General features: G+C 41.3%; 1 protein-coding gene across 7 annotated transcripts in view; it reads left to right on the top strand.

The window, feature by feature from the left end:
- The window catches only part of ST3GAL6 (ST3 beta-galactoside alpha-2,3-sialyltransferase 6), a 41,297-nt gene that overhangs the window by 13,743 nt on the left and 13,705 nt on the right, over positions 1-13,849 (top strand). For 4 of the 7 annotated variants that reach the window (XM_057364175.1, XM_057364174.1, XM_057364172.1 and 1 more), the window contains 5 exons: positions 6,561-6,660; positions 7,448-7,528; positions 8,801-8,878; positions 10,976-11,079; positions 12,905-12,968. In XM_057364175.1, coding sequence (XP_057220158.1) covers positions 6,572-6,660; positions 7,448-7,528; positions 8,801-8,878; positions 10,976-11,079; positions 12,905-12,968 — 416 coding nt within the window. In that variant the 5' untranslated portion in view covers positions 6,561-6,571. Of the gene's footprint in view, positions 1-4,853; positions 4,987-6,560; positions 6,661-7,447; positions 7,529-8,800; positions 8,879-10,975; positions 11,080-12,904; positions 12,969-13,849 lie in introns of all 7 variants that reach the window. The other 3 variants (XM_057364176.1, XM_057364179.1, XM_057364173.1) reach the window with 2 other exon arrangements.

The following is a 13,849-nucleotide window of genomic DNA, read 5'->3' as shown; positions in this document are numbered from 1 at the left end:
GAAAAATACTGATTAAGTCTGCCTTTTCTTTTTGCTTGGCCCAACAGGCAGTTATGCTCTGAAGAACACAATACCAGCGTCTATTACTGTAACTCAAAAAATGGAATAAAAGAATCCTAATTGTCCACAAAGTAATAAATGTATTACTGTTGCTTGTGGTACAGAATATGCTTCACCATTAGCAGGATRATGAAGGGCAAGGAGACGAGCACTTATGCCCTGAAACCAATTTATTGCAGCCTGTCCTGAATTGGTGTGCAGCCACACAAGGTCAGAGGTGGGCATGGCTCTAGTCTGTGTCTCCACAGTAAATTAATGTCAACAGAAGCTACACTTTTGGCTGTGGGAGCTGATAAAGAACAAAGATTGACTAAATCTATTAAACATCTCTACTGCTGTCGTGTCTTATCTACTGAACATCAATGCTTGCTSTTGAGTGCTTGGAGAAAAGGTTATCTTACTATTTCTTTTCAGGCTTGCTGCARTATTTGGACAAAAAGGAAATGATAGGGGAAACATTGGAAACTTTCCTTAACAGAGAGAAGCTGTGTTTGGAGAAATATTCTTATTTTTTTTAGTTACCTGGATACTGTGGAAGTAAAATGGGTAGTTTGGTGTACTCATGGAGAGGAAGAAGGCTTCAGTTTTCATAGTCAGCAAATCATTCCTCTACTGCTTGTCCCCATGTTGGAAGAGATTAGGGCAGAAAGTGTCTTCCAGTGCAGGGAATACTTTCACAGCAGTCACATATATGTGGGGTGTGATGCTAGAAGAAGCCCATAGTGACATTTTGACCCTGTAAAACCCAGTGTCATGGTTTGGGCAKGTTTTCAGGAACAGGAGTCACTGCTTTGGTTTGTTGTGAGGTAGGACAGGTTAACAAGAATATTTTTCAATTCTGATGCTGCTAAATGCACCATTTCAAAACCAAGCTTGTGTTAATTGGAGAGTTAGRAATTTAGTTTTAATTCTGAGTCAGTTTGCTAGGATAACCCAATAAGTCTCATTGAAACAGTATTTCTGAGCACTTTCTGTTTCTTCAACTAAAATCAAAAAGATCATTGGAAATCATGAGCATTTCAGGTAATGGGAGTGAGGGAAGGCACTAGACTGACTCAGCCATTTCAGTACCTGTTAGACTGTGCTGCAGTGYTGTTGTGTAGTATTACCTTCCTTAAGACGGGGAGAATTAAGGAACTATGCAATTATGCACGTACTTAGAGCAAGAACTGGGAGAGTGGATGATGAATAGATTTGGGGTTAGATTTAGCAGAAGAAATTTTTGTGTATGTGCTATAATGTGCTCGTGTTTTGACAATTTGAGAAAGATGATGATGTGAGAACTCTTTCCTTGATTGTTCTTTTGCTGGTTATTTCACCAGCATGTGCTACATCGTGACCCAATGGAAGCACTGCTGCGGGACTGGTGGTCACAAGCACAAASCCACAAGATACTGACTATATCTTAAAAGTCCTGATGTTTCTTTTTAAACCTTTATTAGGTTTTTATGTGCATTTTCTGCTGTCCCTTTAAATTTCAAGGTCTGCTCAAAGCATATTTTCAAGTTCATGTCCTTCCCCACAACTACAACATTTAGGAATGTGAGGTCTCAGTGAGCTGAAATTTTCAGGCTGTCACTCAGTGGCAGCAGCAAGAAGTTACCTGGTCTTGTGGCAGTTTATGGAGCTAAGTTTGTTTTAAGCTGCATAGTATTTAATTTAATAGTAACCACTTTATAGTTAAATACTTACTGATTCTTTATTTCAGCAGTAGTCAAAGATACGTTACAAAATAAGTGGGAYAGATGGAAAAGCCTTCTGCATTGTGCTATTAATGCTACAAATTTTTAAGGAGGAAAGGAGGGCTTATGAGTGTTATGGAGAAAGGTGATGGTTCTGTGGTCATTTGCTCAGTCCAGCAGCTGTAGATTCCTGCAGGGTTTGTTCTGTGCCATGACTGCATYAACTGCATGTGTAAATTGGAAGATAAACAGAAGCTCTGAGACAGTGGCTCATAGGGGGCACTACGTGCACTATAAGCATAAAGATTAATTGTAAGTAATGATGCACCTCTGACAAATATGGGGCTTCCCTGCTTCTACCAAGGGAAGAAAGTATTAGCCTCAAGTCCTATATAGTTAATAGATCGTATACCCAAATGATTCTTTCTGGTGAGTTTATGGGAGATTGGGCGGATCTTTCTGTCAGTAGGAGATTCACGCTGATCTCTGAGGTCTTCTTAATACTRTAACAGAGTCAGTCTTGTCTAATTCTGTAATTGTAGCTCTTTCCTCTGGGAGAGTTGACCCATAGAATTTAGCTTACATTACTGTTAAAAAAACCTATCATTTTTTGCAGCACTTAAACATTCCATTGTTTGCTTTCAGAAAATTTTCAGCTACACCATGATCACCAGGCATGGTCATACTGGGTTCCATGTTCCTTTTCATTGTGTAGATCACTATAGGGGTTTAAGAAGGAGGAGGAAATTGAATAGTTGAGTTCCAGCTTMCTCTTCTTTGTTTTGTTTAACCCTGATTGATGTTGACCTAAGGAAGGGAACCATGGCCYCTGTCACTTGGGTTGATGGGCTTAAATCAATATGGTGGCTCTTGTGTTGAAGTGAAAAAAGTGGAGGAACTGGTGTTTTCTATCTGAACTGTCTTCTCTTGTGTCTCCRTGTGACTATGGGCATTTTCTAGTGCAATATTTGCATTATAGGAGTTGGTTTTCCTTTGATGAACTTTCTACAACACTCAGCTGTTTTAAAAATAGGAAGAGAGAGCTGGAAGATGCCRTCATCATTAAAAATGCACCCAGAATAATTTCTTCTGTAAGCAAGGCAGTGGCTTTGTTTACTGAACCAGATTAGGAAASTCTTCTGAGTGAAGACTCTCTTGGCTACAGAACTTTCCCTCAAAGATGGAGTGAAGCCAGGCACTGGGGGATGGGATGATGAGAACACACTTAGATAATTAAAGACTATTTTATGTTTCTAAGAGCCAAGTTAGGTACACTCTTAATGATGGGTTTTTTTTGCAGCTGGGGTGGACCCATTATCATGTGTGTGCCAGGCTGAATGCCCTGCCTAAAACACTGGAAGTTGTTGGAGATCCCTTATGATCCTGTTTGAAGAATGATGCTGACTTCTATTCCCTTTTTTTAATGATTTTTTTTTTCAGGCTGTATGAATATATTTTTAARCACTTTGCGAGTGGAACAATTTTTCCCCCTCTGAATAATACTGTTTTGAAGAATATTCTTGTTTTTAATAGACCATTTATGGGCTGATTGCCTTGTCTTTTCCCTGTTTTGTAGCCTGGCCTGACTTTTCAGCAAGRTTCTTTCTTACATTGAAGTCAGTAAAATCAGCAATTTAATCAGTTGTTAACTTGGCAACTTTATCTGAAGAGCTGATTTATTATGTTTCTGTTTAACTGAAGTTTGTATTGATTGAGTTAGGGAGTAAAAGGTGAAGAGTTGATTTTTCACTTTAGTGGGATGTTTTGGCAAACTTTTTCAAAGCAGGAGGGGATAAAAATTACTGATTGTGAAAGGAAAAAAACTACTACGGAGTGCAATATCTTTTCCAAGTAAATAATAGCATCGCTTAGGTTGGAAAAGAYCTTTAAGATCATGGAGTCCAACCATKAGCCCTGCACTGCCACATGCAGTCAAACATGTCCTCAAGTGCCACATGTAGACATCTCTTAAATACCYTCARAGATGGTGACTCAACCACTTCCCTGGGCAGACTGTTCCAGTGCATTACAACCCTTTCAGAAAATTTTGTTTCCTAATACCTAATCTAAACATCTCCCTGGGGCAAATGGAGATTGTTTCCTCTTGTCCTGTCACTTACTGCCTGGGAGAAGAGACTGATCCCCACCTCCTTACAGCCTCATTGCAGGTAGTTGAAGAGAGTAATAAGGTCTCCATTGAGTTACTTCTTCTGGTACTTCAGAAGCTTTGCACTTCTCTGGACTCACTCCAGCACCTCACTATCTGTCTTGTAGTCAGRGGCTCATAACTGARCACAGGATTTGAGGTATGGCCTCAYCAGTGCTGGGTACAGAGGAGTGATCTCTTCCCTCATTCTGCTGGCCACCCTCTTGCTGATCCAGGCCAGGCTGCTGTTGGCATTCTTGGCCATGTGCAAGACTGGCTCATGTTCAGCCATGGCTGACCAGCACCCCCAGGTCCTTTYCYKCCAGGCAGCTTTCCAGCCACTCTTCCTTCAGCCTGTAGTGCTACAGGAGGTTATTGTGACCCAGACAGGACCCAGCACTTGGCCTTGTTRGACCTCCYACGACTGGCCTTGGCACATTGATGCAGCCTGTCCAGATCYTTCTGCAGAGCCTTCCCTCCCTCCAGCAGGTCAACACTCCCACTCAACTTGATGYTACCTGCAAACTGACAAGGTGCACWAGATCYCCTTGTSCAGAYSRTKTATTTTCTTAAAACTGTGYCCTGGGAACCCCACTACTGACTGGCTGCCAGTTGGATGTGACTGTTCCTCACCTCTGTTTGGGCTCAGCCTGCCAGCTTTTTACACAGTGGAGAGCATACCCATCCATGCCATTTCTCTGGGATAATGCTGTGGGAAATAGTGTCCAAGGCTTTACTTAGGACTTGGCAGACAACGTACACAGCCTTTCCCTTATCCTCTGTGCAGGGCACCCTATCATACAAGGAGATCGGGCTGGCCAAGCCAGACCTGCCTTTCATAAAGGCAGCCCATGCTGCTGGGCCTGATCTCTCAGTTGTCCTTTATAGCAATCAAAATTATGAGCCAGTTGCTGTTAATGACACTTGTTTGAAACCAGTAGGCAAATTTTCCTGTATTTTTTCAGTTTTAGGGCAAGACTCTTACTGAATTACTGCACAAGCTTCGAGATTGCTCTAGAAGTTGAGAGTGGCTGYGAAGGGAGACAGTGCTATTTCCCAAAGAGGGATGAAAGGTTGGAATTGCAACAGCTCCAGCTTGTGAGTATTTAATCCAGARCAGAGCAGGATAGCCTGTAGGATGTACTTCGGGTTGATAGATGCTACCTTGTTCATTGCATGGGTTTGTTACTGGTAGATACTGTTGTAAAACCACATCTCTTAACTCTACAATTAAATTCTGGTGAAAGATATGAGTGGAAAAAAAAAATAAGGAAGTAGTGGTTTGTTGCACTCAAGTAATCGTGACACTGTTGGATGTTCCTTCAGGGGTGAAGAAATGTGAGTGGCAGCAATTTGTTTTTTAATTTCTAATATCAAAAAGGCTCTCTAGCAATTTCTTGGTCTTTAAAATGGGATCTTAAGATATTACTGTCATGAAGTGTATTGCTGTAAATCACTTGGACTATATGCACCTTGAGTTTTATTGCCTTAGAGCTGCTTAAAATAAAGACTCTTAAAAGCAACATGGACTTTTAAAAAAAGAAAATTTATATATTAAGGAAAAAAAGGGTCTTGGAAATGAAGCAGTATGSTTGCATGCGGCTTGTTTTGTTGGACAGCTGTTTGTTCAGTTCACTGCAACATACAGATAGGCATCTAGGTGTATATGTATTGTGTGCTTTGACCCTGGTTGCCATGATAGARGTGAAAATACTAGAAGGCTGTGGTTCTCAAGTAAATTTCCACAGTAACTTGTGGCCAGAATGGCTATTTTGGACTTTCACAAGATTAAGCAACAACAGTTCATTCATAGCTACTGAAAAGGCAGCTCACTGTGCAAGATGTGAGCAATACAGAACTTGATTTTGCCTCAGTTTGTCTAGCCAGATATGTGGGTTTCTGATATTTCTCTGTTTTTCTTTTACTAGACTGTGCAATAGGTGCAAACTATTTGAAAAATKAATGCTTTCTCTGATCTTTCTCTATAACTTCACAAGTTTGATAGATGGGATCCTAACTTTTCTTCCTCACTTTGCGATATGTGAAAATAACATTTTTCTGTTGCTYGAGCAATGAAGTTTGGCTTGTGTCAGGAGCTGAAGACTCTGCAGGCATAAGCAGATAGTTCCAGTGGAGCTTTAAATGTCAAAACTGGGCTTCAAGAACATTCAGTGATCCAAAAAAAAAAAACAGTAGAAATTTGTGGCAGCTCACACCCTGTTCTGTTTCATCAGCGATTAGCCTATCTTGCTCCTGCACTGTGCCARTGCTTGTTTAACTGTTTAATTGTGTAATTACGGGAGCAGATAGTGTGTGGCACAAGAAAGAGGAGAAGCACAGGTTCCTATAAAAACCAGCTGGCTTCTTTGGGCTGCCTGTGGACAGAAAAGAGATCTACTTTCACATGTCTTCAGAGAGAACCTAGAGTGAGCCCTCTCAAAGTGCTCCTGTGGAGATTGCACACACATAGGTGCAAACCAGCATTTGGCTCCTGGCACTGGGTGTTTGTGTGAGAAACCAAAATGGAGTGACCACCCATCAGATTTGTGGTGGTAGAGAATGGTTGTAATAACAGTAACTTTCTTTTGTGGGTTTCACAGATGCTTTAGAAAAGCTCATGTATTAGTTCATCTTGTGTTTCAGTTTYTTGTTTTGTTTTTCATATGTTTCAGGTCTATCAGTCATGAAACGAATTCTTCTGTTTTTTATCCTGGCTGCTGCTGTTATGTATGGTATCCTGCATGGAAATCTGTGGAGAAATAACCTCTACTGGTATGGTGATGCTTTGTTCATTTAGGGTGCAGACACTGCATGGCTGTATGAGAGATGTGGCTGTGAGTTCTTGTGTTGCTGCATTAAGTAATCATCATAAGTGATTACTGCTGTGTATGTGGCTCTCTGTGTGTGTGTGTGTCCTTTGTGGTTGAGTTTTTTTGGTACTCTGAAGGAATCAACATGATGTGTCCTGTCACCTGTTATCTTGTGTCACTTTTAAACCTAGTAATCAGTTTGAGCCTGGTTGTATGGAGAGATCAGGACCTTAGTGATAGGTTGCCCCTCTGAGGTTCATGAAAATAGGTGTTCAGGTGAGAAGATAAATGAAATGCAGAAATAAAGTGTCTGTATCTCCCTCTACCCCATGTGGGTTTAGTATTGTTTGTTCCTTAAATGTCKGATAATATTCCATTAAATGTCTGATGAGTGACGTAGGAGAGACCTTCTCCACACATGGGAATAACTGCAGGTGCAAGGGGCACCTTTTGAAAAGCTGAAGTTTGTTGAGGCCCAGCAGCAGCCCTCAAGGGCAGTGAGCCTCATGGGACAGGTGGCTTGGAACCTAAAATTCAGGATGTTTACTTGAATTTGGGTTTCCATTGGTCTTTGCACAGCTGTGACCAGAACTGACCAGAGTGTTACTAAGATAAGTTACAGTTTTTAAAAGTAGTGGCTAATGTGTTCCCTTTAGCTTGTTTATAGCATATAGTTGATACGAAATAGCTTTCTTTTGTGGTTTCTGTTTACAGTAAACCACAGTGTTGTGACATTTCCCTTTTTGCAGGATTAGCTTTTATGGACAGACTTCCTCTGTGAGGGCTGCTACTTCCTATGTGCCTAGTGGAGTTACATACAGTTATGATGAGTAAGTTCAGCAGTTGAGTATTTTTGTGGTGGGGTTGGTTTGGGTTTTTTTGTTTYRTTTTGGTTTTGGACAGGTGGGAGGGATTGAGGCTAAAATCTGTAGCCTTTGTCCATAGGCTCCCTGCTTAATTGTACAACTGTGTCCAGTGGCTGTTCGTGTTACAAACATCATGGTAAGGTGTCTGTCAGAAAGGAATTTGTCCATGTCATGTTTCAAGTGTTTTTTTAATATTTATAGCCACTTCCGGTGACTGTAACAAGCAGTGAATCATTAGGACACTGGCTTACAATTTTCAAATTCCTGCAATTTTGAGTTAAACCCAAAAAAGTTAGTGCAGCTTGGAGGGCAACTTCAGTGCTTAAAACTTATTAAACCAGAGGTGTGTTTCACTTGTCATGTTCAAGTGTATGTATAAGCAGCTTTTGTGCTTTTGGCTTCCTTCAGTTAGATTTGTAGGACTAATGAACACTATGCTAAAACTTGAAAGCAGACCTCTCTTCTCTCTKAAGCTGTCCTGCAAAATGCCATCTGTGAAGCTGGTGCTGGAAAGCACTAAGGTGACGAGCTGATAGATTTCATATAGTGCTTTCTTGGTGTCAGTATTCACATAACAGCTTGAGGTTACCAGATTCAATTAACCTTAATGGCCTGTTTGGCTTGTGGTGGTTTCATCCTGCTGTTCTTACTGCAGCCCAGATGCATCGTGCTCACTCTGAACTTTACCTTCCCTTCCGGGCTTTATATTTGTGATTAATTGAGCTAAATCTCCAAGTCAGGAATGTGCCTGGAAGTGTAAGTCTTAGCCTTATTACAGGAGGAATTATTTAGCCCAGAGAATCTCATTTTCCTTAAGAAACCCTATGTGCAGTGCTAGTTCCCTCTCCACACAAGACTTCATTTCCACCCTRAGGAATGCTGACGATGCTCTCTGGAGGGGCTGCAGGGGTGATTGAGCATTGATTGAGCCCAGAAGTCCTGCTTCTCTGGAGATGGGCCTGATTTCTCATTTCTGATTATCCCTCCTTTGATAATTGCTGAGCAAGGGAGGTTGCAGTCCCCTTGGAGCAGCAGTGTGAGATAGAAGCCTTTACTAGTAATTGTGCTGCAGTGGGAAAGTTTCATCTTTTTAACACAGGRGGAGAGAGTAATGAAATACTGGAGTGATTTAACTAAGTAATCAGCTTTCACTGATTTAATTTGTCCAAGTTTTCCTATCTTGTTTCTGCTATCTGTTCCTGGTCTTGCTATTTATTTTGAATTTTTGTTTTGCAGGCTGCCATCTACGGCTGTGGAGAGGAGGAATGCACTAGACACTTGTCTCCTGAGACCAGCATTTGAATCTTTGCTGGGGTGAGTCTTCTGTGGGAATTGGGGGGTGGGGGAAGAGGAAAGGCTGTGCTGGTTGAGGTAGAATAGAACTGGGTTATTTACACATTTTGGAGCAAATGTTGAGTAGTGCCCTGAGAAAGCTTGGAAAGATTAGACCAAGTCCTGGCTGAAGGAGTGTTAAATCCCTGCACAAAGGCACCAWGGCTTTTTCTTTCCCTTGGTACTTTTTGTATGTAAGAAACTGTGGCTGTAATTTCAGTGCTCTTGCAGGTTTTAAAGAACACAGAAGCATGTAAAATTTGTGTCACCCAAAGCAGACATGTAGTCTTGGAGTTTCGCTTAGCTCCTGGTCCACTGAGGTGGTCTTAATTCCCTTGTGCATGGACTGTGCCCAGGCTGTGTTGGGCACAGCAGGATCGCTCTGGTGTCCCGCAGAGGGGCAGGAATGGACTCARAGGTGCACAGCAAGAAGGCATGTGCAGAGTTAGGACAGAGTCTCACACATTTCTGTAGCTTCTTTATAGAGAAAATTTGCATGAGGTGAAGATCTGTTTTGTGCACTTCGGTAATACTCTGGGGATGTTGAAAGGATTTCTAATCTCACAGAATTATTTATTGGAACAGAATTAGAGCTAGAAGAGCTAGAATWAAGAATCTCTTTCCAGTAGGTAAATAATTTATTATGTCTGAACTTACCAGCTGCTTCTGAGCAGCAAMGCAAGTTACTAAATTTAATACGGGTCTTCAGTGCATCATGTCTCAAAGCTAGCTGGTTTTGCTTAGTTAAGCTATGGCCCTTTTCATGGTGTATGGGCTGTGATGTTCTGTTGTTTGGGTTTTTTTTYYCCCTTTTTTACTGTTAGTATCTTTTGCATACGTAGAGCTTAAAGAGTGAGATACTCTATTTGGGAARGAGAAGGTTTTCTTAACAGCTATTAATATTCTTAATGGAAAATCAACTCGTACTGGCTGGGGCTTTTGATGATTAACATTATGTTTTCTAATGACTTCATACTTGTGTGTTAATGTTTTAATCTAAGACCTAATATGCAGGATCACTATGAAGTCAACCAGTACAGTGAGTGTGTGCTTAGTTAATTCAAAGGTGAAGCCAAGGGCATGGTAGCATGTGACATGTTTGCTGTTCACTCATTTTGCTGGACTTGGCAGATAAGGCAGTAAGAGTCCCTTCCTGCTATGAAAGATGCCTTGTCTGTGATTGCTGTCTTTTGACAAAAGAAGTGGCCCATTCTTTTTAGTTCGACACTCTTACAAGATAGGACGCCATCATGTTCTAGTTTGCAGGAAGAATGTACTTTTGAGGCAGATCTCCTTGKAATCTCCACATGCTGTGCTTCTCATCCCAGGGTGGCCCTGGTGCAAATGCACCGGGATCCTTTTGACATCTGCTTAAAGCCAGGAGATGCATTGCAGGAGCACAGCCCATGTGCTGGAGCTGCTAAGGGGTGGGACCCTTCTAGAGTTAGTCCAGGATATAAAATACCCAAGGTGCATGTAATATGGACATGAGAACTCCATACTGTTTTGCTGCAGGGATATATCCCWGTTGCCCTAAAGAGCTCGCTAATATCAACACAGTCATGTAGTGCCACTTGTTTGGATTAGGTGTGCAGSTCATATCAGGAGATGGTAGTTTCAAGTTAAAACACCTTGTTTCAAATCCTGTTCTTATTTACTAAAATATCATACACAAAAATAACTCTTAATTTTCCTTGCTGCCTCTGTTATGTACTTTTCAAATCTGAAGTTGTTCACTGTCTTCCTGGGTTATATATTCTCTTAAATATGTGGTCCCATGGTGTATGCTTTCAGTCACATAGTTTTAATGACAATTTTGGTCAGTCTATATAACCTGTACAGATAAGTCTTTTTATCACACTTTCTGCCTATATTTTCTGTTATAAAGTCTTCGCCTTTTCTGTCATCTGCTTGTTTTCCCTGTGTTCATGGATTTTCTTGATTTAAAAATCGATGATAGTACGATAAAAATTACAATAGTAGGATGGAGAGCTTTTTGCAAAGCCGTCAAATAACTTACTGSCTTATAGACATACATCATGTGGATTTTTGAAACTTCTTTCTTTTTTCCTTCATCAGCGATGACAAAATATACCCGTTCCTRTGTCCTGATGATTTTCTCAGAGTGGCAGCTTTCCAAGGGAGCCATAAGTTTGATCTACCTTACGGAATAAAGAGAGCAGGTTTGCGTTTCCCATGTACCTTATTTTTAAACAGAARTACCTAAATGACTTGTAAAGCCACCCTAATCTCTGGCCATGATCTTTCCTGTGCACCAATGTCAGTCCATTTGTGGGTGTCTAGCAGTGACTTGATAGTTTTATTCAGACCCTCTGACCTGACACTTTACTGTTTTCAACAAGTAAAACATTGGGTTGGGGTTGCCTCTCTAAACGGAGAAGCTCCAAAAAGCTGTGAGTGAGGAAGAGTGGACCTTWTTCAGCTTCCTTTTGTTTGTATACGAGCAGGAGTGCTAAAGATACTCAGGTATGCTTTTTAGGTGAAATAATAATGGAGTCATTGTGATGGGCTTCAATCAGCACACATAAGCTGAGTAGGAATCCAGAGTCTACTGAGGCAGAAGTCCTCAGGTTTGGGCAGTTGCATCAGTGAAATTTTCCTTTTGTTGTCCTCATTTTGCTTGGAATAGAGTTAATTTTYTTCTTAGTAGGTGGTACTGTGCTGTGTTTGGGATTCAGCGTGAGAATAATGTTGATAACACACGGATGTTTTAATTCTTGCTAGGTAGTGCTTACTCTAAGTCAAGGACTTAGTTTCCTGTGCTCTGCCAGTGAGCAGGTGCTCAAGAAGCTGAGTGGAGGATTACCAAGACAACTGACCCCAGATGGAAAATGGACATTGCATASCATAGAACATGATTGGTACTTAAACTGGCAGGGAGTTGCCCAAGAGGGCTGGTTGCTGCTYGGGGACTGGCATGGGTCAGCAGGTGATGAGCAACTGTATTGTGCATCACTTGTTTTTYTTGGGTTTTATTCCCCTTTSTCTTTGCTTTTCTRTACAGATTTTACCTTTCTGTGATTCTCCTCCCCATTAAGAGGTGGTGGACAGTGAGTGAGTGGCTGTGTGGCAGTTGTCATTTGGGGCTAAGCCATGACACTGAGCTGACTCCTGTGCTAGGGAAGGTGTCACACGGGCTGCAGAGGGGATTCCTGACACTGYATGACTGCTGGACCTGTGCAGAGGGTTTTCTGGTTCATTCCCACTGCCCGTGTTGTTTAGGGCAGAGTAAATAGGGCCAGAAACCCTAAGGGCCTTAGCTACCCTTTTGGAAAGGGTTATAAAGTCTCAAATCTCAGGAGTTTTAACACTGAACAGTGTACCTTCATGTATCCTGTAAGTCCAGAGTTTAGACTTTTGATTTGCCCTCCATCAGTGTAAAAGGGATAGTGTATTTTCCTGCACTTCTGAGGTTACAGTAAGGAAGACTGCATTTGGGAATGAGTTGGTTTCTCCTCTGAGGCAAACTGACTGTCCAGCAGGAGCCTGCCCACCAAGGGTGAGCTAGGAAGGTGCCTCTGCCCAGCTTTGCCTGTTAGCACAGGCTGATTTGATGTCTTCTCCCAAAATACATAATGCTGTTAACTGTCCCTGGCTGTATGAACCCTCTTGGGTCACCTGAAGGTAGGTAGAAGAGAAAACAAAGTCAGTTGGGATGTAGGTCTTGGAAATCCTTTCAGTTCTTTTTTACTGTAACTAAGATATATTTTTTAATACAGATCTCATGCAATTTTCTATTTTGAGGCAGAACACCTTAGAGAGRAGCTCTGATAAACCTGAATTTCTTYGGTAGAAATCATTGGTTCATCTGTGGCCCTAAATCCCAAGTGTTCTTCCTTGAGGTTTTTATGCACAGTAGTGTAAACACATTATTACACAGCATGTGAACTACTGTGTTTAAAAATACTGTAGTCAGGGTGACATGCTTATTTTTGTATTGGCAAATACTGAATATTTTCATTAATCTTGTTTATATTTACTTTCTAGAGCAATTTTTTCGTCTAGCCCTTTCAAGACTGCAGAACTGTGGACTTTACAGTGAAGAAGACAGGTGGGATGGTTTATTTGCTGCTGTTTCTGTTAGTTGTTTTCTTAATATTTCATGTTTACCTGAAAAGGAATGTCTGTGAGGTTGTCCTGATATYGCTGAAGTTAGTCCAGACACAGATCAGCATGACAGGGTCCAAGCAGTATGTAACTGATTCCAAGGTTTAAGTAGGCTTGATTTTACACTTACGTGGCATCAGCATGCAAGAAAAAATTTCCTGTGAGGGAGCTTAAATTTACAGATTTCATTTTATAACTGTGTTAGAAATTTGCCAGCTGAATGCAGTCTCACCTTCCTGCAGTATCTTTCTATGCTTAGATTGAATGTGACCTCTTCTTTCAAAGTCATCATTGGTATAAGATGGAGAATGCAGGTGCAAACCAATGGCTGCTCCTATGCAGAAGAAATCTTGGGCATATCCCTGTGCCTCTGYTTCTGATGGCTGCTGCACACCATTGTTCCTTGGTATGCTCAGCTTCCTTTCCTTGTGGATCAGGGAGACTTCAGAAGACAGGAAAGACTGGCTGTCCTTTAGGGAGTAACAAGGGTGTGGCATGGAAGGGACCATGCCTTAGATAACTTGCTTCCCGTGGATTTGATAGATTAAATTAGATTAAATCTTTAATTAGATGAAATCTCTTGTTGGAAGCCACATCTACCAGGACTTCTTGTTTTGTTTTGGAGGATCTTTGTGTGTCTTGCTCTTTTTTGTTTGTCTAGCTTTGGTTGGGGTTTTTTGGAGATAGTGTAGTATGGTTGGCAAGTAGACTGAAGTCCTCTGTGTACAAAGTGATGCAGATGGCTCCTTAGATTTGCAGTCAAGAAAATGGGCTGACAACCTGCCAGATATCATGTTAATATAGAGACTTTTTCATACCATTGAG

Source organism: Malurus melanocephalus, unplaced genomic scaffold, assembly GCF_030028575.1.
Source record: "Malurus melanocephalus ecotype Western Australia unplaced genomic scaffold, MMel_1.1 scaffold_36, whole genome shotgun sequence".
NCBI lineage: Eukaryota > Metazoa > Chordata > Aves > Passeriformes > Maluridae > Malurus > Malurus melanocephalus.
The sequence above is the reverse complement of the archived record's forward strand: the minus strand, read 5'-3'. Positions and strand labels throughout refer to the sequence as shown.